The sequence below is a fragment of the Cygnus olor genome, chromosome 15 (assembly GCF_009769625.2).
Source record: "Cygnus olor isolate bCygOlo1 chromosome 15, bCygOlo1.pri.v2, whole genome shotgun sequence".
NCBI lineage: Eukaryota > Metazoa > Chordata > Aves > Anseriformes > Anatidae > Cygnus > Cygnus olor.
In genome coordinates, this window is record NC_049183.1 from 1771006 (window position 1) to 1794260 (window position 23255).

The window sequence follows — 23255 nt, forward strand, 5'->3', positions numbered from 1 at the left end:
TAGAGACACTGCAGTACACACTTGCAAGAGCTTTTGGCCAACAGGTGATAGTTAGGTTCCTTCCAAGCTGGAATATTTGATGTACATTCAATGTGATTTTTTCCATTTGCTTTAGAGTGCCACCAGTTTCTGTTGTGAGTTTGAAGCACCCATGAAAGGAAGGAGGCATAGCTGGGACCTGCTGCTTAGTCTAGGTGGAAAATGCAGAAGGCATTTCAGGAAGTGAAAAGTTAAAGTAATGCAGTTCCAGGCATTTCAGTTCAGAGCCAACAAACTCAGGCACTGGAACAACTTGAAAAAAATGAATTTCTGGAGATTGTAGACTGGAACAAAATAACTAATACAGGTTTTACTTTCCAGGCAATATCCCAGGTTTGTAAAAAACACTTTCAGGAAGCCATTAGTCCACCTGATGCTTACCTGAATCTTCAGAATAGACTACATCTAGAAAGCTGAAAGTTTTAGACCTTTATAACTCATGTAATTTTTATCAGATGTCTCCAATAAATCATGAAAAACAAATGTAACAACAATTAGAGTGTTAAATGATCGTCTGTTTTTAATTGACAGCCTCACATCTGTACCCTGCTTTCCCTATAGCAGAAAGATTCAAAACATACCAACAGCAGCTAACATGCACGTTTTTATTACAAATTTCACAATATCAGTTGCCAGAACATTTTTGACAGGGTTTGGCCTTGATATAAAAACACTTAACTACTTCTAGCTAAAATATCACCTCCTACAAGATTGCCCAAATACCCATTTTTGTGCCTTACCAAAACCAAGCTCAGACAGATGCTTTCCTGCCCTCTGGAGGCCGATGTTTCATCTGCCAGGCAGAGGATTGCAAACACCCATCATGCAGAGGCCAATTTGCAACTCAGCCTGGATCTACTTTATTACTCTGAAGCCCATGAAACACATTAGACAGGCAAGGAACTGAAGTAGCCAGATTGGAGACCAGTTTCCAGATCTGAGACCAGTTTCAACTTAGCAGGGCTGCGTATTCTTTGGAAAGTATGGAGCAGCAATTTTGATAGAATGACCCTTAAATTTCCACAAGAGCATATACCTCATAGGAAAGGAAAATTCATCTGTTAAATTATCTGTTATTTGGCAACAAGGACAGTTGTGGGTTTTGTGTGTTTTTTTTGTTTGGTTGTTTTTTATTTAGACCTCCCTCCTGAATAAAACTGCCGCAAACCATAGGAATCAGACCAATTCAAGTGAACAAGTGAAAAGGGAGCCTTGAAGTTTTTCTAGGGCAATCCATGTTCAAAGCAGGTCCAACAAGAGCAGGATGCTCTAAGCTGTCTGGTTGAGTTGTGACCATCTCCAGGGTTGAAGACCACACAATTTCTACAGGCAACCTAAGACCATGTTCATTTAAAGGAAACATCACATGTATCATGTACAAACACTTACCAGAAATATCTAGATGTTCTGTAGCACTTGCCCTCACAAGTCAGGCTGCATTTGGCACAAGACTTCACATAAGAGGTCAAAAAGGGCCATAGTCATGAGCAGAGGAGAGAAAATGTAAATGTATACACAGCTTGTGCATACACTTCAGGAAAAAAAATGGATAAGTAGCTCTGAAGGAACTCTTAGGCTTTTATTCCCAACTATTGGAATTTAAATGTGTAGAACACTTCCAGGCAAGTATGCTCAATGCGTGAGAGAACGTCTGTATTTTGGGAAATACACCTAGACCTAAGGAAATCTGAATTTTGACAAGACCATATGCAAAGTTCTGCTAAAAAGCAAGCAGAGGCAAACTAGGCCACTTCCTTCTGGGGCTTGCAGTGGTTAGCCTGGCAGCCCATTGCTTCTGTAGTGGGTTTACATGGCAAGGCTTTGGTAGTATGGGGGCCATAGGAGTGGCTTCTGTCAGAAGAATCTAGAAGCTGCCCCATGTTAGGTAAGGGCCCCACTGCTGACCAGCACCAAGCCAATAAGTGATGTTGTTTGTGCCTCTGTGAGAGCATATTTAAGAATCCAGATCTCTGGCTAGCTCAGTCAGTAGAGCATGGGACTCTTAATCCCAGGGTCATGGGTTTAAGCCACACATTGGGTGTCAAAAAGAACTGTGGTGGTTTTACTTGGGTGAGCAGCTGAGCTCCACCTCAGCCGCTCTCTCACTCCCCCTCCTCAAAGGGAAAGGGGGAGAAAGTACGATGCAAAGGGCTCAAGGGTTGACATAAGGATGGGGAGATCGCTCAACAATTATCGTGACAGGCAAAACAGACTCAGCATAGGGAGATAGTAAGATTCATTGCCTATTACTAACTAACAAGCTAGAGAAGTGAGAAACAAAGGAAAGAAACCAAAAACGCCTTCCCCCCCCATCTGCCCTCTTCCATCTCCTCCCCCCCCGAGCAGTGCAGGGGAACAGGGGAATGGAGGTTGTGGTCAGTCTATAGCACTTCGTCTATGCTGCTCCTTCACAGTCACTCTCATCCCCTGCGCTGTGGGGTCCCTCCCACAAGATGCCATCCTTCCCGAACTGATCCTACATGGGCTTCCCACAGGCAGCAGCTCTTCAAGAACTGCTCCAGATATGGGTCCGTACCATGGGGTCCATCCATCACAAGCAAACTGCTCCAACATGGGTCCCCCACAGGCAGCAGCTCCTGCCAGGTCACCTGCTCCTGAGTGGGCTCCTCTCCACAGCCTACAGATCCAGCCCAAAATCTTCTCTTTCAGGAGTCCTCCACAGGCCGCAGCCTCCATTGGTGCAGGTCCACCTGCTCCACCGTGGTCTCCTCCACGGGCTGCAGCATGGAACCCTGCTCCACCATGGTCCTCACCACAGGCCGCAGGGGACTTTTGCTCCAGTGCCTGGAGCACCTCTTCCCCTCCTTCTTCACTGACCTTGGCGCCTGCAAGGCTGTTTCTCACTCCTCTCAGTCTCCCAGCTGCTGTGTAGCAGCATTGTTTTTTCCCTTTCTTAAATATGCTCTCACAGAGGCGCAAACAACATCACTTATTGGCTCAGTGCTGGTCAGCAGCAGGGCCCTTACCTAGCATGGGGCAGCTTCTAGATTCTTCTAACAGAAGCCACCCCTATGGCCCCATGGTACCAAAACCTTGCCACGTAAACCCACTACAGCTTGCAAACTAATTAAGATTACAAGCTAAGCTATCCGAAGAATTAGGTCAGTCCATAATCAGTTTTTAATGAATACACTAAAATCTAGATGAGCTGCGCTGTCATCTTGTGGCACGCAAGTTTCTGTGGCTGGAATACTCGAGAGCATCTTCAGCAGTTTCCTACTCAGGAACACCTAACACCTAAGTCAAGGACTTAAGTTCATTTTAGCAGAGAAATACATCTCCAGTGATTCACATTAATTACAAGTTTCTTTGGAAAGAGCGGGGGAATTAGCATACCTAGTATGGAAGATAGCAGATGCACTTCCACAAGAGTCATTTAAAAGTGGCCATGACTTAGCATGAGCTTTTCTAGCACAAAAGCTTGGAGACAAATGAAGTTATACATATGTACGTTATGGTTCCCTCAGTAAAATGAAAGGTTGAATTATTGACAGGACATGCAATACAAGTGTCTACAAGTTCACCTGTGCTAAGTCCCCTCACCTCTAAGCACAATCCACGCATTTCTTTTTCTCAGTGTTTTTTAAAAAGGAGAGGAAACCAGACTTTAGAAAACTTTTGAAGACAGCGTTAGATACCTTCAGCTGCACCTTACAAAACAGATATAAAAATATATTTGTCACCAACTTGTAGAAAAATTCCTCCCCAGGGCTTTACAGTTCTAGTTATTCATAATGAGCATCTTTTAAAAAAAAGCTAAAAACACCCTAAAGCATTCTAAAGAGACAAAGATTCATGGTTTTAAAGTGGTCTAAAAATATCAATTTGCAAAGCAGCAATGCTACAGATGCATGGAGTTACTAACTGTATTCCAGGAATTGTTTGGATAAACAGCAAAGAACAAACCTAGTACTTTCTCCCAGTATTAATCCTACTCTTATATACTGCATTTCAGGTAAGACAAAGAATTCACTTAAAAAGAGAAAGCTTGGTACAAATGGTTATCAACAAAGAAGGAATGTATTAAAAGCAACAAATGCTGACCTTTAAACTTTTCAGAATTGACTATGTTCTGTGAGCCCAAGCTAGGCATGACTGTGTGGTTAGGAGCTAGAAATGACCCTGTCAAAACCCCAGTAGAAGCTTCAAGAGATTTAGCGTACCTACCTTAAATATAAGTATTTTGTATCCTCTGCTTCGAAGCTTTATGAAAAGGACACTATAAGATACAGAAACAACTCCCATGGCTTAGGGATTTGAGCTGGAAGAACACCACCAGCTGCTGACAGACACAATACTGTTATACCATCATGATACAAAGACAGACCCCAATCTTGTTTTTTAAATGCATGATTCACTACCCCCGCTCAAATGGCATCCAGAACCAACTTCACCTTTTCCACCTTTACATTAAAAAAGGTTGATACAAAAACAGTGAAATGTTACAAAACATGATTAAAAGCTGCCTTAGCTGCAACCAATTAACCAGTACTCCCCATACCAAAAACCCTAGCATATGCCCAAGTGTCAGAGCCAACACAAGCAAGGCCATATTCTTGTGCATTCCCTCACCACAACCCATCTTGATCAATGAAATGCAGCCTCTGTGTACGAGTCCCAGTGTTCCAACAACCCACCCAAGATACTACTGCATGAACTACAAAAGCAGTATTACTGGTCAAAACAGTGATAGGAAATGGTGAAATTTACTTCCCCACTCAAAAACATTCACTCTCCAAGCCCCTTTTATAACAGACCTAGGTGATGCTTCCATGCTACACAGAAACAAGTACACTTGGTTTATTCACTACTTTTTATTGTGAGCTTGAGACAGATTTTTCTGAGATTGTCTGAAGGAGGCCCAACATGAGACAGCAGAAAGCATCAGGGTCACTACATAGCCAGTTCTTTGTAAGCTGTCAAAGAGTTCAACAGCCTCCAACTATCCACAGCTTCACCTTTCCATTATAAGGAGTTATATGCACACAGGGAAAATCAGAGACAGGTGTTAAAACAGTTACTAACAAGTGCCAGCACCTTCCCCATTACCTTCAATAACCAGAGGACCTGGAAGGAGAAAGTCACAGGGCCTTGTGGCTTCCCCAGATAATCACATCAGCCCCACCTGGTGCAGTGAACTCAGCAGAACAAGCCAGGTGTACATTCCATAATGCTGCCAAGAGTCACTAGCTCTAGGCTAACATTGGAAAGACTTATTAGGACTCACTTAAAAATACTTTTAGGTCACCCCTAGAACATATAACTGTCTGTAAGTTGGAAAATATTAACATCTTTAAACTTAAGTTCCTGTAAAATAAAGCTTCCCTTAAAAATTAAATTCACAGGCCTGCAGGTAAAGAAAGTGGAAGAACATTTGCAGGTTTAGGGACTGCCACAAAGCAGAAAAAGCAGAAAAAGCTATTATGGCACCTAATTTCACACACATCCAAAAAAGTCCCCTTGCTAGATAAAAGCTGTACTATTATAATTAATATAACAAATTTCTAAAAGAAGTTAAGTTGCACATTTTTCCTATATATGTGTGACATAGGAACTCTGCAAAATTCCTTGTGCAAATGCAAACAGAACATCCCAATTCTTAAGACTTTGGAGTTCATAAGTGGAGTCTATAAGAGAGCAGCTTGTGATCCAGGAGACAACGGAAAGCCTAAGCACAACTAGTTTCAGCATAACTAGCTTTGAACAGCTACCACCATCAAAACGCATTCCTAAAGAACAATTCTACTCTGCAGAAACAAACCTGACTCATTCTAATCTGGTGTGGGTTTTAATCTTCTAGTTTGGGGTTTTCCGATGGACTATATTACTCAAAATAACTACAAGCAGCCTTAACATTTGTATTTATTTTTTATTAGGTTTATTATGACTTAGAGTTTCTATTACTCCAGCTGGGTAAACCACATTTGAGTAAGTTTAACTGCAGGACTTCAGTTTCAGCCAAAATCATTTTTGCATTACTTTAATTGTAATATAGCTTTAAATTTAACATTTAAAACTTACTTCATTAATAAGCAAGCCAAACTCAGTAGCTTCAGTGCAGGATGTACTGTATGTAACTTGCCGCACATTCATGTTAGATTTGATGTACATGGAGAAGAGACCGGTCAACTATACGATTCATAGAAGAAAGCAAAATAAGCACCTTTTTTTTTTATAATCAAAAGCAGTTCTCAATTCAATGTTTCTTACATAAAACCAACTTGCTTCTGGCTCCAAGAGCTACAGTTTGGATAACAGCAGAATGCTATTTTACCATGTCAATTTTCTACACTAGCACAGGAAATCTTCAAAGCAACAACAGGTACTTCAAAGCAACAGGTACTGGGCTTTAACTTCTGTAGTCTTGAGACAATCTGTCCTCCCTGTGTTTATCAGGTAAATACATGCATTTTTGATCATTGTGGCAGGGGTTAACAGAGCAAATAACTGGGACTAAAATGGAAAAACAAACAAGTTGCCAAATACTTTAAGGTACAAGCAAAAGTAGTACTGCAACTAGTTTAATGTTTTCTCTCAAAAAATGGCACAAACCAAATAAAAATCCAGATAAATTTTGTTTTAAATGGTGCTAGACTGAAATAATGCTTCAGAGTATTAATAGGATTTATTTAACTGCAAGAAAGAAATAATTGAAAAGGCTCTGTATATTTGGACTAGACCAGAAGCACTGTTGTATTTTAGTTCATGTATGCAGCACTGATACTGGTATGTTACCTTTACTATACATAATAGTAAAGTGTTAGAAGCTGCAAAGCATAAGCATCTTAGTTGTACAAGCCAGTTAATGAATAAACAGAATAGATGAAGAATGGTTTTCACATCTGTCCTTTATGTTCACAGTTCCAACCTGTGATTCTCCTTTTGGGACAACAATCCTTCTCTCAGCCAAATAAATAAAAACATTTAGATACCATCTTATTTCAAAGTCCCAGTTGAAAATGTAGCCTCCAGATGAATACTAGCTTTATGCAGTATTAGTATTTTACATAAAGTCTTATGAATCGTAGTTATTAGCAGTAACTGAAAGTAATGTATACTGAGTCTTCAGGTGATGTGCAAGTTAAGCTATTTAAGAGATAGGGAGTTTTGAACAGTTTTTACTATCTCGCTTTGGAAAGATCTTACATTTGCCCCATAAACTACAGAATCTCTAGCTACAATATTGTGCAACTTTGTGCAACTGTTGACATCTTAGAGCTCCTCAATGTAAAGAAATTTGTAGGAAGCACCACAAAGCAAGGAAATCATGCTCTTAAAGAGCCTTGAATTCTGAGAATTTTGAACACATCATTGCTGTCCTGCCTTGACTACAGAACACCAATGAAAGAACATCAGGGTAAAAAGGAACAAGACTACAGTTAAGTCTGCCTCAAATAACAGAAGATAATACGAAAAAGATCTGACTCTACAAGCACATAAGCAGAAGTCTTGAAGAGCTCTATATATTAACAGAGCTCAAGGTGCCTTAACTTAGCTAGAACCAGAATTTAGTATTGTGGATCTAGCATAGCTGTATTTCATCTAAGAGAAATCAGCATATGCTTCCAGTTAAGCATGCATACCACCTAACTAAGTACCCCTTTCTCAACTTGCAGGTTTGGATCTCTTCGGTTTTTTATTCCTCCTGTATTATCCCCCTCCTTTGGCAGAGATTCAGAGGTGCTAAAACCCAGTGGTCTCCACCAAAAAGGAAAGACTTCTTGTAGCTATATAAAAGTTCTTTGACATATCCTTCCCCATTCAGAAACTGATTTGCAGCTGATCAATCTTGATCTCCATTTCAGTTTTAGATTATGCTTAAGTTATGGCAGCCAGAGTTTGATCCTATGAATGTAAGCTCAACACAAAAAGAAAGCCATTTAACCTTTTAATTCAGCCTTACAGCATGTTTATCCAGAGCTTTTTTTTAAATCAACTTCCAGTTTTAAATTATTTTCTTAGCACTTTACAGAACCTATGTGCCTCTCCCTCCCAAGGGAAATAGCATCACACAGACCCTTAAGTTAGTCCAAGTTTCCACATGACCAGAAGTCTTACTTGTTAAGAGAACACCCCTTTTCCAACTATTCCCCCACACTCCCTCTCCTCCCACCCCTCCCCAGCAATGGGCAATTACTTCACAAGAAATGTAAAATGGGATATTGGTGTACACAAAACCTACCCTCCACTAATACTGAACAGAAAAGCCTATTTTCCAATTACAGGACATCTTCCTCTAAATTTAGGTCAGCACTGGTGCAGTCTGCACAAGGATAATACCAATAAGTACATATATTTTCCTCAAACTGAAGATTTAAAAGCCTATGAAGTTAATTGGGGAAGTTTAATATTGCTACTTCAGAGCACTAAAACACACAAAGTGAATCCAATAAAGATCTTGTACTGATTCAATATTAAGTATTAATTGCATGACCATCATAGCACCTCTTTACATTATCACACAGTCACCAGAATTATCAACTGCTTTTAAAACTAAAGAGGGTACAGTCCAATATTTATAACTTGCACACTGTTACTATAGAGAAACTAGGTGCATGGTACAGTGCTGCAAAAATGGAAGCCTGCAGTTTTGACAAAGATGCCAAGTCATGTTGTAGACAATTTCAGTCAAACTGGCAATACTGTTTAAGCAAATACTCAACACAGCAGGAAATAAAGGACAAAAAAAAGCATTCTATAACCAAATAAACATCTGAAATTTCCTTTCCCTTTAAGAATACAAGTAAGGTCACTTTTAGCCTTGGAACGGATACATGTTCGCCTATGATGATCTTGCTAACTACTACACAATATCTGATGTCCTCTGCTAAGAATATAGTTTAAGAAAGCCGCAGTAACAAGAGGCATCTAATGTAATATCTAAAATTTCTTATGGCAATTATTGAATTCATTTGTCTTAAACAGTGAGTATGGGAAGATGGCCTCATGTTTCCTTTTCAATAGTACTCTGAGGATCAAGTGGCTTTCAAGCAGCATGGTGGGTTTGAAATTTTTGCAGTTTAGATCATTCTGTTGCGTTTATGAGTTGGTGAGTCTGTAATGACATCGCCACACTGGGCTGAGGTACGCTTTCTAGTTCCACCATTGTCCAAGTGGAGTGCCATTTCTTCTGATATGAAAGTGTTCAAATCAACATCATGGAGTCCATTTCTCCTTCGACTAGCATTGGAGCCACTGCTCACGTGAGTAGGAGAGCCTGGGGTACTTGAGCGAACACTTATACTAGCCATTGCACCACTAAGACCTGGGGGGAAAAACAGAAAGAGCATTTAGGTCAAACAGTAAAGAAAGTTAATTTCCTGTGTGTAGAAGGGATGATATTGAGTTAACTTAGTGATACATTACAGGCACTTCATTCTGTTTGTACCACACCTACTTAATTTGAAGTCCAGAACACACCTTCCCAGCTTTTAGTGCATCTAGAAATCAGAAGAACCACTTATGACATTTAAAGTGATCTTACACAGCAGGTTGTAACAGCACACTACAATAAATGGTAGCTCCATAAGCAAGTGACATGCTATTCAGTGTGTACATACCACAGACAGAACAGGCTACTTCAATGTGAAGGCTTCAACCTAAACCATTAGTTTCACAGAAGGAAAGTCTCCCTATTAGGGGCTTATTTACCCAGTCCCCTTAATTCTAAGGAAAATTGCAGTATGATAGCAGATCGTAGATACATTTGCACAGCAACTCATTTAAATAATGAAAAACTATTTTAGGGCTACCACTATTAGCCAACACATTAGTATTCAGAAGAGCATTTAACCAGAAAAGCAAAACCATATGTCAAACCCCCAAAATTTACTACTGGCAGTTCTGATCTAAAACAATGTCACAACAGGTAACCTGAACATAAAGCAAAGCAACAGCAGGGTGTTAGTGTTTATTTTTCTTGTTTAAAAGAAATTTCTTGTAGATAAATCATGCTGATTTAAACATCTCTTCAGTAACATTACTATTAAAGCTTAGCTAGCAAGAGCAGGACATTCCAAAACAGAGTCAGGACACACAAGACTAGCAATCCTCCTCTACTTGAAATTCAGGCTACACTTTAAGCAAGAACTCAGTATCTTCACTGTCCTAACTGCTTCAAACCAATATTAAAGAGTACAAGTCTACTAGCCCTAGAAAACTACCAAAGCAGAAATTGTGAGAATGACAGAACAAGATGTAGATCAGTAGAATTTTCTAGCAATAAGAACAAGCAAATTAAGTTCTCCAATAGGGTTTCCTTATTAGTAACCCTGAAGATCTTGAGCTCCATATTAGTAACCCTGAAGATCTTGCACACTGAGGTCTTCACCAGTCACAAGTACCCTGTACCTTTGTCCAGCCATCACACTCTGAACTGTGTGCGCTGCCACGTCATATGCGGTCAGCTAGGCAGCCAGCAGCCACATACTGACGAGTAAAGCCTAACCCAACCCTACCTATTAGCTGCCAATAGGTCAAACAAGTGGCTCCAAAGGCTCTGTGAAGCTCAGCTGTAGAAGCTACCTTATACACAAGCTCTGCTTTAGGGTTAGGAGAAATTTGGTTACCTGGAAGAACAATTGACAGAACAGCTTACATGCTGCATGTTTCTTGACCAGATGAACCACATTCCATGTAAGTATTAAAGTATTAGAAGTATGCTTTTAAAGTCTGATATTCCTATTCTTTATTAGAGCTAGGCTGTACTGCAACAAATGCAGCACACAGCATACACATTCCCTCAGTCAGCATGCATTAGGTTAGAAAATCTCCACTGTTTCAGATTTGCTCCCTGAATATTTTGCCATTAAACAAACCAGTCAGAAATCTGACCACTTGTCAAGTTATGAAATAGCACCTTAGACTATTATCTACAGTACAGTCAGTATCTCCTGACAAAGCATTTAAGACAAAAAAGCCACTAGATCAGTTGCTAGAAACCTCAGGTAGAAGATAAATGGCTTCTACACCCAGCTGCAGTGACAGCAGGTTGATACACAAGTCAGGATGGGGCAGATCCACCCATTTCACTCTATTGTGCATGAATGCTGAATTAACATTTAAAGCTCATTCTTTCAGTATTACAGGATGTACTGTGCATACTTAGAAGCATGTTTTAAAGCCTGACTAGAATCCTGTAGTCATCTGCCATCTACAGTGGCAGACAGTACTGCAGAAAGTACTTGAAGAGCAGAAACTTTTTATTAAAAGCTAGTTCAAAATCAAAATAGAGATTTGTTCTTGCACTCCCAGCAAGAAGGTTGAGCTCAAATTGGAAGTGATGAGAAGAGGCTCACATATACCTACCAAAGAAATTAAAGCTGCTAATCGGATGACACAGATACCTAAGCAAAAAATACAAGTGTGCAAAACTTGGGGAGGTTACAAATCACTGCACAATTCAAAGACAGCAGCAAGTTTAATTTCAACTAATGTAACATACATTAGAAAAGCTTGAGTTCATCCTGGACATTTCAGTTGGAAAAACAACTCTGACAGCAGAGGGTGGATGTTCTGACAATTTCAAAGCCTAGTCAATACTTTGTGAAGACTTCCCCACACTGATTCCAGACAAAACTGCTCTGAACACACAGGTTCAGTACTGTTACTTCCACCGAGAATCAACAGCTTACACCACTTCTATCAGTCATTTACTATAGTTATATGCAGCTCCTAATCAAATGGTCATTGTGTTTTTTTAATCAAAATGTATTCTAAATAAAACAACTGACCTGTGAGGTAAGAACATGTTTAGGCACCCAAAAGCTGTTTTTAAATAGAGCCTTATCAAGTACAAAGCATTTTAAAACAATAGATACAAGAGTCAGAATTAAAAGACATATCCAATATGCTGCAACACATTCTAAAACACACTGACAAGGTTTGCAAGCAATGCCTCAAGCAGGCATTTACTCTTCAATATTTACATAATACTAAACCACTGCAAAATTAAATTCAAAGCCAGCCTCTAGGAGACTATTTGGAAGGTAAAAGCTTCAATCAAACCTGGTGCCAAAGGCAGTACAGTCATTTTGATTTAGTTTCTACAGAGATCAGAACTTGAGGACATTATACCATACTTCTAGTTACTGTTTAATTTTCCATCTGGTACAGGCATTTAGTAATACTGATGTAACAAGCAAGTCTTCACTCAGTACACTAAAATTGTTACTCTGAGTCTGTTGTCTCAGTTACTAGCAGTTACCATATTACATAGCACTACGAACACATCACAGTTTAAGACCAAGCAATCAAACTAATAAAGGAGAGTCAAAATTCAAGGCACATACTGAAACCTCAAGTTGCCATTTCATGGAAGCAATGTCTTTGAAGACACTCAGCAATGCAACTGAAGAGATGTTTCTGTTGACAGAGCATCTTTTTGAAGCAATGATCTACAGTTCATTTCTTCTAGTAAAAGTGGTCACGTAAAAAAAACTCAAAATCCATTTATTGTGAATTCCTCTGAGAAAGTTTTCAGTGTATTCCAACACATCTACCAAAGCATTTGAATATTTACAGCAGTAAAGGAAGCAGTAATATATATACTAAGTAAGATGACATTGTTAGCAACACCATTTTACAGCCTCAAATTTCTATACTGTGATTAACAGGACCTAATCACAGGCACATTAGTTTTTGTCTACACAACAGGACAGATTCAAATAGCTACTAAGGCTTTCGTTCTTTCATTACCCGATGCTTACCTCTGAAGTTTCCCACTTTCTACATTAGAAATCTTTAACTACAGAGGCTTTTAAGAAACGTGATTCTCTCCTTTTTAAACTTTAAAGAGCTGTATGCCATATCCAAAATACTTTGCAGTATTACTTACATTCTTATTCCTGCTCTTCTTTTATCACAAAAATCTACTTGCATCTGAAAAATGCATCTAGATCATTTTATAACACTACTAGGAAGAGATATGTAAAAAAAGGGTATGGCTCACTGCTTACAACTTCTCATTTCTAGTTATAGTATATTAGCACTTAACTGAAACTTTATGAACTGCAAGCTGAAGTTTTACCTCCACTATAACCATGTCCACAATAAGTTACTTCAGGTCACTACCAAAGGATGACACCCTGAGTAACTACTGCTCAACACAGCAATATCAACTGCTGTTTTCCAGATGTTTTAATCAGCAAGTATCAAAAGGAACATCCACATTAAGTGCAACTAAAGCAGGAGTTAACCCAAGATACATACAGAACAGAATACATAGATCCTTCTCACCCTTCTATGCTGTACTTCTAAATTACTGCTCATAGACCAACTTTCAGCAGTACATAACACAATCCTATGACAGACATATAAAGAACCTTCATGCCAATTTAAACCCTATGAGCCTAATCTGAACTCTGCCCTCCCATCTCAACTTCCACCAGCTGTTTCTTCCCCACTTTTTTAAACAAAAGACATTCTGCATTGCAATTTAATATTTTAAGACAAGACCGAATGGAAGTTTAGGGTTTTAAAGAAACCAAGCCACACACTTCCACATAGAGTAAGGGTTTGCCCCACGAAAGGGACTGAATTAATGATATACATCAACATTAAAGCTAATGAGCAAAAGCAGTAACACTCCCTCACTGTGCTGTTGACTCCAGTGCATCATTTTTAGTATTAAGTACACTGCTTTTCAATATTGCCTTCCCAATATTGCCCTCCTAGGCTTGCTTCACATCTTGCTCATATGATAGCACTCTCCCATTATGCTGAAAGACTAGTTCGTAGAGCATGGATCACATCCCAGATTAAAAACAAGTATCATTTACAAGCAGAATGTGGAGAACCACCAGCACATGGCATGCAGTCTTGCAGACAAACATAGCATGTTAGCTATATCAAGGCAGAAAGTGACCAGGCACATGTCAGCTTTGGGGAATTTTATTATTGTCAGCTCAATTTGATGTAATCTTTATTTGAAAATCTTCTTTTACAGAACTGGGATACATTGATACACATTCAGGAAGTACATAAAAATGCATCTACACCTATGCTAACTGCAAGAATGTTTTAGGGTTAAGTAGGAGTTAAAACTCAAGTTTGAAGAGCTGAACAAAAATTTTTCACTATCACATCTAAAAGTTGAATGACATTAGATGCAGTTCTTGAAGTTTCAGAAAAATCCACTTGGACCTCGGGGTAAGAGATCATACATTACCTTGAGCTAACTGCTCAATGTTTCTTAAGATCTGAAGAGTTAATCTTTAATAATGAGTTTCTAGCCATACTTGATTTCAAGGGTACCCTCCAGTACATCAATAATGGAAAGCTAACACTTCTACTTGCCAGAGTTTACTCTCTCAAGAGTAGTTAGTTCCAAAAACTCATCCTACAGTACCCATAAGTTATACTACAGGATTTCAGTAACAGGTCCAGTGTAGTTGTACCAGTAGAGTGAAGAGGTAGATCACATACTATAAGCTTTTTCCAAGTATAGCTTGCCTTAACATTGTTTTTAGCTACTGTAAGGAGTCTTCCCCAAATATCACAAAATTAAGTTTTGGTTTTGAAATCCCTAGCTTTTGTCAAGAAAGCCATTAACCATCTTGCTGAACTACAATATAGGCCAGATAAAACAAGGTTTAAGACCGAAGAGGCAAGGTTAAAAATGCAGTCTTAGAAGAAAACTTTCATGTACAGCTACAGCTTAAAGCTTCACAGCTTATTTTGTCTTAGATGCATGCTCATCTGTTTCATTTACAAAGACCTTGCTTGAAACAGCAAGTTTCAGTATCACCCCCAACTGTTTCAACCCATCCATGCTACCAATAGAGGAAATACTCCACTTCCACAGGAAACTTATCAGCATAAAAAAGTCTCTCCTTTACACAGTAGCCAAAAACTCCGCTTAAAGCCTTAATCCTGAACACTTGCTAAGACTGCTACTCCCTACCATCAAATTTCCTCACAATGGCTAGCAGATCATATTTAAACAGCCTGACAAAAATGCACATGCACAGCCCTACAAAGTACTTTAAATTATGAACACCTGCAGATCATTCACAGGTTTCAAAAATCATAATAGTTCTGAGAAGACCAATGATAAATAGGAAAATAGTTCAGTAGTAGTTTGGTCACTACTTCCCTAAAGGGCAGGAAGTAGAGGTAGGAATGCTCGTTGTAAGCAATAACCTAAAAACAATTATGGGGCCCAACACAGGCTTAGTCACTAAAGGACTAGCACAAAAAGTAAGGAAGACCAGATATAAACTGATATTGGAGAAAAATTAATCCAGATGACAGACATGTAATCTTGTCAACCACCTGATGGAGAATACACTTCCAGCCCCTACAGTGCATTACAGGGCAGAGAACTTCCCGCAGTGCTCATGAACCTTATTTCTTTCATATTCCATTAACTGTTCCTTCAGTTCTGTGACTTCCATAAAATACCTCTATCAAGCAGATGCTAAGAAAGACATGGAACAAGGACCTGCTTTAAGGAACCTGCTTTGGAAGGGGGGTTGGACCCAATGATCTTCTGAGGTCCCTTCCAACCCCTACAATTCTGTGATTGTGAAAATAACTATACTACCAGTGAAAACACAAGCTGACCCTACTTGAGAGAACTATCTGCATTGATATGCATCTGCCTAGCTTACTCTAACCCAACAGCAGCCTTTAAAGCAAGCTGCAGGCAAGATTTAACTATGGTTTCAGGAAAAGATTTTTCAGAAGGCTGCTTATCGCTTTGTATCAGGTGAAAGTCAGCTTCTGCAGCAGTTGCCTTGATGAAATCAGTTTAACCTAGTGAATAAGCAGTACTGGTACACAATTCTCTAACCAGCCTCCAGGATGAGAAGGAAAACTGCCAAATACTACATGACTGGGTGGCAGCAGCATGCTTCACTGAAATGGCAACAGAGCAGCAAACAATACCAGAATTAGGCTGTCACCTAGACAGTAACAGTGTCTGGCTTATGTATCTTGAAAAACTGCCACAGAGCAGAAGCAAAGACTGCATTTTCAGGAATCCACTCATCTAGTTAACTCACTAATTCTACTCCCACTGAGAATTAGACAGTAAAGATTGTTTATTCTTCCAGAGTTATTATTTCTAGAGTTTTATCTTTAAGTCTTCATGAAGGGTCTAACTATTGATACTTCAAGGTATCTGCTACCCTTCAGCATTTTTTAGAAGACAAAATACATATGTGAACTGCTTTTCACCTTAAATACATTTTATCACTTGCAAGGAAAAAGTTCAACGCAGAACTAGCTACCGAACATCCTTATCTTAGAAAAGGCTACACCACCAACATTGCTGATGACAGCAAGGAAGCTCAGTGACTTTGAAATTCTCTCATACTAAGGCAGGGAACTAGAACTCAGTTCTGAACAGGACTCTTGCAGTGAGGTGAACCTACAACACCCCTTTCCCAGTGTACTTCTTGAAGCAGAAGACCACTGTATTAACCTGTGCAGAACAAAAAGGACACTAGAGTGAGTTAGGGCTCCCCAAAGACAGAATTCCAGACATTAGATTACCTCCCCTACCCCACACAGATCTGTTAGTTACTTGCTACTAGCCAAAACTTAATATTTAACTAGTTGCTAGCACAGGATTTTCATTTTCCAATAATTCTGTTTACTTTAGCATTGGTACAAATGCCAAGTCTCTTCGTGCTTCAAAAATACTACCAGAAGTTGATACTTCATTCTACAGCTCTGAACTCTGTTAGGATCCAAATTGCATTTTTATACAGTACCTTTTCCTCATTCATTCAAAATGTGACAATGCAACTTTTTAGTAACTAACAAGCCTTATACATGCAAAACTGCTCTTAGAGAATTAGGTAAATACCTTCAGCTGGAACACAGGTACATTACATGACATTAGGACACCAACAGTGACCAAGAGCCAAAGCATAAGAGCAAGACACTCTAAGAACCCCCACCCAATTTCAACCAAGTAGTACTGAAAAATTACTGTTACCATGCAGAGCTATGGCTTCACGGAAGGGTTGCAAATCAGTCTCTACAGATGAGCTAGTTTCTGTGGAAGTAGCTCGGTTAGGGGATACTACAGTCAGTCTTGGGGGAGCTCTAGTATTTCTTGGAGGAGGAACTTTTCCACATAGGAAGCTGATCAAGTCTTCTCTACGAATAGTTCTTCTGCGTTTTTTAACCCACGCTAACACATCCTTATTCCGACGCTGATAGCCAATCTGAATTCCTACATCAAAGCTTCGCTGATGGGCATCCACACTCTCTGCAAGAAGACAGAAAAGTATTCTTAGTGCATGTTACAAGTGAAACAATATATAGCATGGTACACCACTGATATGGCTTCCTGTCAGCCATAAGCATTAAACATTTCTTCTACCTGTCACTATGGAATGATGCATATTAAACCTAAACAGAATATTAACAAAAGGAGTTCCCCTTCCCACCCAACATTACAAGTCAGAAAGTTAACAACCCAAACACCACAGAAATAGCACATTTGCTATACTACATGTCAACAGTACAACACTATTTAGGAAATCATACTGTATTAACAAAATCAGAGGTGGTCAGTCTGAAACAGGTACTTAACAGACAAGCATTGGCTTAAGGAGCAGCTGCACGTTTTGACTGCATTCTTGAAGTAGATCAGCACAGTTAGAAAAACCCACAAAGGAATAACATTTTCTCAATTCCAACAGAAGGAACTTTCAGAAAAGTCCAATTTCTTTAGAGTCCCTCTAATTTAATCTAAGTTTTCTCTGCAGAAACAATTTGCAGGACACCATAGTTTTCGAAAAAATTTAAAACAGTATCCCCAATGATTTTCCATTAGGCAGCAACATTCACAAAGGAAGTCTTGAGTTTTCTTTCCCTATTTAGACCCCATTAAAAGTTTGATACACAGAAGCTTGAAATGTGCTGCTTGTAATTAAACCTGCTACAAAAAGCAATTTAATTCTCCATTCATGTTAATGGTCATCTGTGTACAAAAGTACACTTCACCTCTAAAAGGCACTCCTAAATTATTTGCATTACGTTGCTTTCAAACCTCAGTAAGTACATTTCTGGCTACTAGTTTCAGAACAAGAAAATTTCACAGAAGAGTAACAGGTGGGACAAGCCATATTTCTCTACTCAGTAATGCCTATCTTGAGATAGTTGCTGGCAAAGCTCTGATGAATCTATTTCAATTTTATAGAAACTGCCACCACGTTAGCTCTTGCTCCATTAAAAGCAAAATAGTATCCACTCCAATTCCACTTTATTTCCATATTTTTTAACCTGGCAAAGCTAATTAAAACTGCTTTTTGTATTCTTGCATTACTAATGAAGTCTAATGTAATACTGTTCTGGGCAAACAGCTTTTAAGAAATTTAAGAACAGCTGTCCAAGACACTGGTTTACAGGCAAACTGACTTACACATCTAACCTAGTTCTCACATACAAAGACAAGCATAGTCAGTTAAAATGTTTAAGAATGGCATTTAAGTCACCACTGCACAGCCCCCAAAAGACAGCACTAAAACCAACACTACTGAATGCTCTCCAAACAGAATACAACTTACCAAGAGAAACATCTCAAACTGATCATGTTTTAAAAGCCACAAGGCTTACTGTAAGCTGTACAGGTACACTGAGAACATTAACACATTACTTCCATGCACTCTTTAATAAAGTATTTTTCCTTATGCTGCTTTGTAACCAAAAGACTAGAAGACTTACAATTGCTAATTCCTGTCAAAGCAATGGCAACATGACAGATTACTCCTCCAGCCATTTTATGCTCCACAGCACCTAAGACTCCAATGCACTAGTAAAAGCTACCCTAACACTTCAGAGCTAGTCTGGAAACTGACAGCATTCCTTTAATCCCTTCCTGAAATACCTTGAGAAAGCCCTAAGAAATAAAGAGCCCAGCTTTATGTCAACAACCTGCTTTTCTTGTATACAAGAACACTTGACAAAGGGCTAACTAGAAATTGTTATGAGGTCAAACACTGACTACTGATGTACCCTGGACAAATTTCAAGTATTGTTACCCTGGGAAAGATTAGACTTGCATTAAAAGCTACAGCTGCTTTGTTTACAAAGTTCAGCTGGCAAAATAGACAAGCAGTCAACCTGCCTACATTTTGCAATTATGAAGTACTAACACCACCAAAAACTACAGCATTTATTAATAAGGTAAACAATAGACTCAGAAAGTCATTCTAATGACTAAAACTTTCTACAGTGCCCTTAAGTTGTAAACCCTACCTTAGAAAACAAACCTTCACTTCTTTACTGCCACCTGGAAGAAAGTCTGTTGTCTTTCAGTTAGGCCTCGATCACCAGCACCATCCTGATACTGGCAATCCAAGACCTTCACACTGTGGTACACTGAACTTTTAATCTATTTTGAGGAAAAATGCTGACATTCAAGATACCATGGCATCCTCCTTGCACATTGTTCCTTGTGTTGCTACTGTAAAGTTTTGGATGCCTCAGTTAGCAAATCAGAGATCTGTTGATGGGGCAAGACCGTTTGCAATGCTTAGCCACAACAAGTAATTCTACAATGCTTTGTCAAAATTCTTTCAAATCAAACACTTCTGAGTATGTGAGAAACCACAGGATAATTATGAACAGTTTATCACTGAAGGCAAATTCACCTTTTAAGTTGGAGTTCCTTAAAGTATGACATCGTCTAGATGGTTCTAGGCATGTTCTCAAATATCTCCACTTGGGAGGTTAAGTGAAAATTGGAAGACTGTAGTATTACTTCAGCACTGAGACCATTTTAAGGGAAGACTTCCAGAGCTACTTTTTGAAGTATTAAGTCATACCTGGCTGAAGACAGCTTCCTATTTGAATTCTAGTTTCCCTGATCCTTGACAAACCACATATTCTTCTGTTAATCACATTATTGCAGGAAAAAATAGGCCTCATTTTGCCTATAACAGAAGTAGGCAACTGATTTAAGCAAAAATAAGCAGCCTTAGACTTTGTAGCAAGGATGCTGTAAAGGCCAATGCAGTTTATTAAACAGACAAATATCCACTGCTACTCTGGCTCCATGCTCAAGTGACTGGTGTCCCAGGCCATGTTTTACTGATCAACTCTTTCAGGCCAAGTTTGTGCTGTTACCTTATGTGCTGCCCCTTTATACAACCTATCACATGTATACAATACTCACATGCACTTTTTGCAGGAGAGTCATGTCTCTACCAGCAAGGGTTATTTACCTACATTGACTCTTTGCTTTCCCCACATCTGTCAGAAACTTGATAAGCCATCACAAACATTACTAAATTCAGTTGTTTAAAGCAATTCCCACAAACCAGGAAACTCAAGACAAGCAAAAATCTTGCACGATGTACAAGTATTGCTGTACAGACCAAGAAAAAACACCCCCAGAACTCAAAAAACATGGAAAACATCCATCAGAAAAACAAATTTGGAACTTAGTCTGTTTCTTCCCAATAATGGAAGACAGTAATAATGGAATTCACATTGTGCCAATTCAAGCCCCTACTGAAATTATTTCTGTACAGTCTTTTGACCAAATTAGAAGCCACTGACTGATTCTTCTGCAGCAAAGAACTCTTATGCCAACCGAAAGAACAGCAGAGTTCAGAAGCAGGCCTTGATCAACAGAAACAGCCGAACAGCACAAAAGCACAACCATGTACAAAGTGCATTCTTATCAAAGCTTTGGCTAAGATTGCTTTCTTATAGACACCCTGGACACAGTCATTACATGATTCAGGTGCTTAAAATAAACTGGGAGGCTTATTTAAGAAGCCTCACTGTCACAAGAACAAGTTTTATTTTCGCCACAAAGCGACTATGCAGGACTCTGCAAACACTAAACCTAACTTATACTTCACCACAGATATGCATTTATCATACTGATATCCCAACATTTAATACACCATGAAATACATGATACGCAGGAAATTTAAGTACTAAAGAAGTTATTGCACTCTTCCCTTGAATTCACAAGGCAAATTAAAAACATCCTCTTTCAAGGGTCTCAAAATAAAACAGCTTTCAAGTTGTTAATCACTAGCATCAGGCAACAGAGAAGATTCAACTACTGTCAGCTAAAGTGGCCCTGGGAAAACTTGCAAGATTCAGGAAGCAGTCTCGGGTTAGATTTTATCAGCATGAATAAGAGACATTAACAGTCCCTATTCATGAGTAAGCCGAGGCAGGAGGCAGAATGGGACTCGGCAGGGAGGGCTGCCAGGGCAGCGGGAGCAGCCCCTTACCTTTGTAGAGGTTGGTGACCGCAGTGGCTGCATTCTGGAAGGGGACCCAGAGGGAGAGCCCCGGCTGCTGGCACACCCGGTCTGCAGGAAGGGAAGGACACACGCTGTTTATTTTGGAGTCACCAACTCCGAACGGCCATGTTAGGTTTCGCCATTTTGTTCCACCTTCCGAAGGCAACTCGGGAGCAGGGCCGGGAAGGGCGGACCGGCTGCGGCCCGGAGCGAGGCACCGGGCACGGCGGCGGCAGCGTCCGCAGCCCGCCGGGGAAGCGCCGTGCCCTGCCCCCGCCCGCAGCCCCCGCCGCACAATGGAGCCGGCCCCTCACTTCGCCATTTTGTCGGAGCCTCTTCCCCGGGCTGGGCGGCAGAAGCCGCCGCCGGCAGGGCCGGCCTCCCCCCCACCCTCCCGCCGCCGCAACTCCCCGGGCCCTCCGCGGGGCTCGCCCCCGCGGCCCGGCACCCTCCGGCCGCGGCCCCCCGCCGAGGCCGCCCCCCGCCGAGGCCGCCCTCGCCCGACCGCCCCGGGGCCGGCGGGGCCCCTCCGGCCGTTCCCCGGGGCCGAGCCCCCGGCCGGGCCGCAGCAACCGGCCCGGGCCCCTCCGCTGGGGGCCGCCACGGGCGCGGGCCGGGCAGCGGCTCGCCCCTCACGCCATTTTGTTTTCCCGGCTGCCTCTATGGACGGGCGCGGAGCCCCGGGCCGGAAGCCCGCTCCTCCCCCTGCCCAGGCCGCTGTCGCCCCTGCAGCCCCTTTGTGGCCCCGCTCCCAACCCCGGTGCCCCCCTCCCGGCCCCGCACCGCCGGGCTCGCCCGTCCGCTGTGCCCGGCCCCTACCCGGCCTCGCTCGGGGCCGGCCGCCCCCTCACCCCCGGCCCTGCCACCACCCCACCCCGCCCCCCGCGGGCGCCCCCCGTCCCCGCTCACCCTTGTAGAGCTGCGCCACGGCGGTAGCCGAGTTCTGGAAGAGGTGCCAGAGCTTCTGCTGCTTGTGCTCGGGCTGCGCCGCCGCCTCGTCCTGCAGCTCCGGGGCCAGCGCCTCCTCTTGCTCAGCCTCGGCCAAGCACTGCCGCTCCCACTTGCTGAACCAGTGCTCGGGGCCGTGCTCCTGGATCTCCGCCTCGCCCTCCTCCTTCTTGTCCTCCATCCTCCGGCCGGCTCCGCGACCCCGCCGCGCAGGCCCGGCCCCGCCGGCCGGCCCCGCTCGCCTCTTCCTCCGCGCCCGGCCCGGCCCTACCTCACCCCCATGCTCCCGGGCGCAGCCCGGCCCGCTCCGTCAGTCGGCTGCACACACACTGAGCGCCGGCGCCGCCCCGAGCGCAGTAAAAGCCCGGCGGAGCCGCCCGGAACGCGCCGCCGCCCAACGCCCGCCCCGCAGCGCAACTGGCCGCCCTTGCCCCGGCACCTCCGGTTTGAACGGCAGCGCCTCGTTCCATTGGCTGCTCCGCACGCCCATCAATGCGTCGCGTCACGAGGGGCGGGGACGGGCCGCAGATTGGTCACGCCGTCACAGACTCGTGCGCAGACGTCGCCGGCCTCCAGGCGCAGGCGCAGTGGGGCTCCCTCCCTGCCCCCCCCCCCCCCAGCCGTCGGCCCGGCCTTGCCCCTCCCCCTGGCGTGAGCCCTGAGGCGGCTCCGCCCGCGGCCGCCCCTCGCCCCCCCGCCGGGACCGCGGCCGTGAGTGGCCCCGGGGGGCCTGAGGCGGCGGCGCGGGGCTGTGAGGGCACGGCACGGCAGGGCAGGGCAGGGCGGTCCTGCCATCTTGGCGCCGGAGCCTTCCCCGAGCCGGGCGAGGCGTTGCCCCGCCTCGGGCTTCCCCCGGCTGCTGGCAGTGACAGGCGGCCGCCTCCTGACCCGGCGGCGGGGCACGTCCCCGCCCCACACAGCGCCGCCGCCGCCCGGCCCAGGCCCTACTGCCCCGGGGAAGATGGCTGCCGGGCCGGCCCGGGGCTGCTGGCCGGCCCTGCTGCACCGCCGGGCCGCGGGGGG

General features: G+C 42.5%; 1 protein-coding gene across 1 annotated transcript; it reads right to left on the reverse strand.

Annotated features, from left to right (window-relative positions):
- Nucleotides 1-5915: 5915 nt before the first annotated feature.
- C15H16orf72 (chromosome 15 C16orf72 homolog) lies at nucleotides 5916-22645 on the reverse strand. The gene is made up of 4 exons (XM_040574508.1): nucleotides 22194-22645; nucleotides 21273-21353; nucleotides 17006-17281; nucleotides 5916-9325 (listed from the first exon to the last, which is right to left on the reverse strand). Exons 1-4 carry the CDS (start codon nucleotides 22411-22413, stop codon nucleotides 9081-9083), a joined length of 822 nt encoding a protein of 273 aa, XP_040430442.1. The 5' UTR covers nucleotides 22414-22645; the 3' UTR covers nucleotides 5916-9080.
- Nucleotides 22646-23255: the final 610 nt, after the last annotated feature.

Coding starts and splice junctions, on each gene's coding strand:
- C15H16orf72 (XM_040574508.1), bottom strand. CDS start 22,413: ATGGAGGACAAGAAGGAGGAGGGCGAGGCGGAGATCCAGGAGCACGGC. Junction 21,354..22,193: donor CGTGGCGCAGCTCTACAAGG/GTGAGCGGGGAC, acceptor CCCTTCCTGCAG/ACCGGGTGTGCCAGCAGCCG. Junction 9,326..17,005: donor TGAAGCCATAGCTCTGCATG/GTAACAGTAATT, acceptor TTTTCCCCCCAG/GTCTTAGTGGTGCAATGGCT.